We start from the raw sequence: 5,298 nt of genomic DNA on the forward strand, positions 1-5,298 counted from the left end.
TAAATAGAGAAATGGTTGTCTTGTCATGGTGGATCTACAATATGACTATCACATAAATCATTAAAATTATGTTCCCAAGGAGTTTTTAATGAAGTGGGGCACTGTTTATCATATAGGCATTATACAAAAATACCCCAAATTTTTATACACCATATATTCATAATATTTAAAGCAATTCCATAAAATTGGATGAAAGAAAATAAGCCAAAATGCTTTACACTTTAAGCATTTTCCACAATTTGTACATATAACTTTTATAGTCAGAGATATCAATAAATATTATTTTTAAAAACCCTGTGTTCCAGCAGAAGCCAAATGCCTCTGTAACTGTCCCATAAACCATTGAGTCTTATTCCGGAATGATCTGGAAAATCAACACTTACACATATAACTGTATCAATTCAAATTTTTGCTAACAGATTCACTAGATGGCTGTATTTTAGTGCTATGAAAGCAATTTTTTTTCTGCTTTTCTTTAGAAAGTTTTTTCTTATCTATTTTACATGACAGATAAAGGCCTGTCCTTGGTCTGTGCATAGTAAATCCAGTGAAGTAGTAGGAATGGCCTTCATTGGGCAATGGTTTTGCAGGAAACAATTTTGATTAATAGAAAGGAAAGCACATGTTATTTTAAGGTTAGGACATTATTTCTTAAAATGTGGTCCTGAAATCCTTTGCATCAGAGTCATCTCTGAAACTTGTTAAAAATGTAGATTTCCCAACCTACTAAATCAGAATCTGAGGATGGGCCCTAGTTATTTGTATTTTTAGAGATGAACTCCTGGTAATTCTTCTGAGATTCTCTAAAAGCCACCAGTTGGGGAAGATAAATTTGAAGTTTAGAAATTCTTGCATAAGATCTTGTCCTTACCAATGTTTATTAAGTAGAACTAAAATTTTTTTCAATTGTGTTAATCCAAAATGCAAAGTACTTTCCTTCCCAGATAAATCAGAGCTGGGGAATGAGGCCTACCTACTTTCCTACTGTAATCTAGTTAAAAGGTTTAAATTTGGAATTCAGAGAAAGAGCAGACATAAGCAGTCAGTCGCATTGCTGGGAATAGTGATAGGGCGACTGTGTAGGTGATTTGCTTTGGCTAGAAAACAGCAGTCATCAGTTCCATTCCTTCCGGGATATCCTTTAGGTCAGCAGTCCCCAACCTTTTTGGCACCAGGGAGCGGTTTGATGGAAGACAATTTTTCTATGGACCCTGGCTGGGGGGTGGAGGAGGCAGAACTCACAGGGTGATGCAAGCCACGGGGAGGTGAAGCGAAGCTTTGATTGCTAGCATGCTCCTCATCTGCTGTGCGGGCCGCTCTCCCCCTCCCTAAGTTTCATGGAAGACAGTTTCTCCAATAACAGGGACAGGTGGGGGTGGGGTGCAGAGCTCTGTGGTCCCTAACAGGCCAATGATCCGCGCTTGGGAACCTCAGTTTTAGGTGGAATGCTTGCCTAAATCCATGCACAGCAGAGTTCATAACTCTTCATGAAGCAGGCCCTGATGGAGAGCCCTGATACGCTAGAACACTAGAGTCAGATACACTTGTCACTATGTGCTATGGTCTGATGTTTGTATCCCTCCTAAATTCATATGTTGAAATCTAATCCCCAAAGTTATGACATTAGGAGGTAGGGAATTTGGGAGGTGCTGAGGTCATAAGGTCTTAGCCCTCATGAATGAAATTAGTGCCCTTATAAAAGAGGCCCCAGAGGGCTGCTTTGCCTCTTCCACCAGATGAGGTCACAGCTAGAAGGTACCAACAATGAGGAAACAGGCCTTCACCAGACAATCTGCCAGTGCCTTGATCTTGGACTTTCCAGCCTTCAGTACTGTAAGCAATAAATTTCTGTTGTTTATAAGCCACACAGTTTATGGTATTTTGTTATAGCAGCCCAAACAGACTAAGACACTTTTCGACTGGATGACTTAAACAACTTGAAATCTTAGGTTCTTTTTTTGTAAAATGGAAATAATACTGGTACCAGACTAATGCTGAAAAATTTTAAACAAAATATTTAGCACAAGGCATGTTATGAAGTTAGCACTTACAAGTGTTTATAGTGATAATTTTACAAGAGCTCAACTATAAAAGCTTGGAAGGTTGGGCTTTTCTGGTTGACTTGGAAGACTGCATCAGTTATCAGACAAGCCCAGGGATCTGGAATAATTCTAAATTCTTGGAAGTTGGGTAGTAGAGTGGCAGTGAGGCCAAGTTAACTAATACAGTCCTTCATCTGAGCTAGATTTTTTATATCTGTTGGTTTCATGGAATATCCATCCAAACTTCATGTCATTTATTGAAATCTATCCTCTCAGGGTTGGTCTAGGACTGAATTGAATTATATGAAATATCACTTGTAGAGTAACATTCTTTTCGGTTCAAAAGAAAATAAAAAGTCATTCCTGAACACACACACACACACACACACACACACACACACCCCACACGCATAGCCTTACCCCTGGTCAGCTGTATAGTATTTCTGGAGTGCCACCTTCTATAAAGCTATTTTAGGTTTTAACAAATGTCTCTGCCTTTTGGTGGTCACCATTATGAAATACATTCACTCTACTCTTTCTTGCCTTATTGCTAAATATTCCCTGAGTAAAATTAGTTGTTACACATTTTCTTATTTAAAACTGCATTGGCTGAGTGATAGGCATCTCCAGGGGCTGCTCGCCTTTAGGAAAATATTAATAATTATTCTCCAGAAATACAACCAAGTCAAATCAAGACAATTACCAGGAGCAATCCTTTATATTATCCAGTTGCACAACACACTTCTTGAATAAATGACATATCCTAATTTAGGATACATCACCAGATTCAAGTCAGAGAGTATCCTCTGCCAGTCAATAAGGGTGCGGGTCACTGGAAGATCCCTTCGTAGAATTTTTCTCAGGGCTTCGTTCGATAGCTCCTGTAGTTCTTCTAGGACTGCAGCTTGAAATTTATTCTCTTGCTCTTCCACAAGCCTTGCAAAACTTAGAGCCAGTTGTGCTTGGTTAACTATTTCCAAGCTTTCTTTCACGTCCTTGGAGATTTCAACATGAAGGTTGACACACCTGAAGAAATGAGCTTGCATAAAAATTCTTCCAGTCACTAGGGTTAGAAATGGGTTCACTTGGAAAATCCATTTAGACTTCCAAAGGCCATTCCAGCATTGTCCTGTTTCATAGTCGTGGTCCTCAATGCAAGCTATCAAGAACTCCCTATTTTTGATAGTTTTTCTCAGCACGTTGCAATTTCCTGCTGGGTAGTGATCACTCACATACAGTTTTAAGGCACACAGAACAACAGTTCTCAGGTATTCTGTCTCATTCCGAATGATACCGTGACTTTGGATGTCTCTTAACTGATTTTGAAGCAAGTCAAATTTGAAAGAAAGTTTGCTCTGATAGTCAAAAAATCGGTAGTCACCCATTACATTGTGGTGAGACAAGAGTACTGGATTTCCATCGATACGAAGTGGTACAGAATATTTTTGGCAGTGTTGGTGGCCTGCACACTCACCTTGATGGTGCATAAGTTTTTCATCACGGACAAGCAGACAGAGATCATCAAAGGCGTTTACAAATTCCCCTGGAGGAGCTTGTATTAACAGTCTGCGAATTACTCTTTCTTTCTCCTTCCTGCTTAGCAAACTAAGTGCCATGTTTGGTTGTAGCAGAAGCAAGGCTTCTGAAATGAAGAGTATTCAAAGGATGAGAAAACATTCCATGAGACACCTTTCCCATCAAGGTGTTAAACATTCAAGCTTAAGATTATTATGTCCAACCATGAAGGCAGGTAGTCTGGCAAGCTCTGAGTCTCCTGATGAAGTCATAAAGATGCTTTCTCTATGAACTGTGGAACTTTTGATGATATCACAATGGACGTGCAGACCGAAAGAAAAAAATGACAGTCACCTGACAGCGTGGTGCCCAGCCAACCAACTATACCTAATTTTGAAGATTTTAAGAACTTAGCCTCCTGAACAGCCTTCTTCAAAAGTGGTGTGTCTCTGTACGTGCATTATATGTTGTCAAGAATCTAGGGAAGCAGTCCAGAGTTTCTGGAGAGTGTTTGACAGCATTTTGCACTGTCAGGATTCACAGTGGCTTCGATTTGTACCCCAGCTCTCAGAATAGCTGCCCAAACCCACTGGAAGCACATTATGATAAAAGGTTTGAAGGGTTTAAACAAAATAGGAAAAATAAAACGAGATACAATGGAAGTTCATGGAAAAATACCAGAATAGCAGGAAAAGCTACAATTCTAAACATCATGGGTTTGGAGATGGTCAGAACATAAGCAAGAAGCCAAAAAGTTTCGAGGACAGGGGAGTTCAGGGACCACATCTTGCATACTGTTTCTGCGGGATTTAAGTGTGAACTTGCTTCAAAGAACAAAGGCAACAAACCACTGTGTATTCTCTGCTTTATCCCTAGAAAAGTGGTGACAGTGGCAACAGCCAATGAATATCAAGAAATTCTTTTCCGCAAAGGGGCAGAGTTAATTATATTTGGAACCTGTGGCAACATCTAATGGGGAGAGACTTCCAAGAGAGGAGAATCAGCACAGCAGGTCCTGGACATTTGGAAACGAAATATCCATTCAGAGGTTCTTTCTGCTCCTCTTTCCTCATCTTTCTCTGGATTTATCCTCTTTATTTGACTCTCGTATTCTTTTTGAAGAGTCCTGAATGTAAGTCCCTCTCATTTAAGGCTAAACTGCTTCCTCCACATCTGTCCTGAGCTTTTCTGAGTTTTCCTGGATTCCAGTATCTTTTTCTTATAAGAACATGAACTTTGCCATATTAAAGTCACAGCCATTAAATTGAAGGGCTTCTCATTAGTTCTAACAATCTGAAACTGAGTGGAATTTTGAACAATTTTTACCTGTACCTTTCATGATTTTATAGATTGTCATTATTTCATTTCACCCTTAGTTTTTCAAATTGAAGTGTCCTAATTTCTGTAGTTTGTATATAATGAGCAAGTTTGTTTATTTTAGTTTTCTCTCTTATACCAAATATATACTTACTGTGATATTTTCAACCCTCTTTCAATGGTACTTAAAATGTTGCTTTTTTGGGGCATGTGTGTAGCTGAACATTTGACTAATGTAGTAATAATAATTATAACAGTCATGGTTACTATTTATTGAACACTCAGTAGCGGAAACTATGTTCAGTGACATATTATGAATTCATTAAATGTTTACACTTTCCTTAAGATTAAGAATTAATTTACCCACCTTTCTGGACAAGTGAACTAAAGCTGAGAGAGATCAAGTGAGAGGATGATCTTGAAG

General features: G+C 38.8%; 1 protein-coding gene across 1 annotated transcript; it reads right to left on the reverse strand.

Moving 5' to 3' along the window:
• Positions 1-2,741: 2,741 nt before the first annotated feature.
• On the reverse strand, positions 2,742-3,815 carry CAPZA3 (capping protein (actin filament) muscle Z-line, alpha 3). The gene has a single exon (XM_012662782.1). It carries the CDS (start codon positions 3,656-3,658, stop codon positions 2,759-2,761), a length of 900 nt encoding a protein of 299 aa, XP_012518236.1. The 5' UTR covers positions 3,659-3,815; the 3' UTR covers positions 2,742-2,758.
• Positions 3,816-5,298: the final 1,483 nt, after the last annotated feature.

The sequence above is a fragment of the Propithecus coquereli genome, unplaced genomic scaffold (assembly GCF_000956105.1).
Source record: "Propithecus coquereli isolate 6110/MARCELLA unplaced genomic scaffold, Pcoq_1.0 Scaffold78, whole genome shotgun sequence".
In the NCBI taxonomy this organism is placed as follows: Eukaryota; Metazoa; Chordata; class Mammalia; order Primates; family Indriidae; genus Propithecus; species Propithecus coquereli.

Bases quoted from the DNA above. Each gene is read 5' to 3' on its own strand.
- CAPZA3 (XM_012662782.1), bottom strand. From the start codon at position 3,658: ATGGCACTTAGTTTGCTAAGCAGGAAGGAGAAAGAAAGAGTAATTCGC.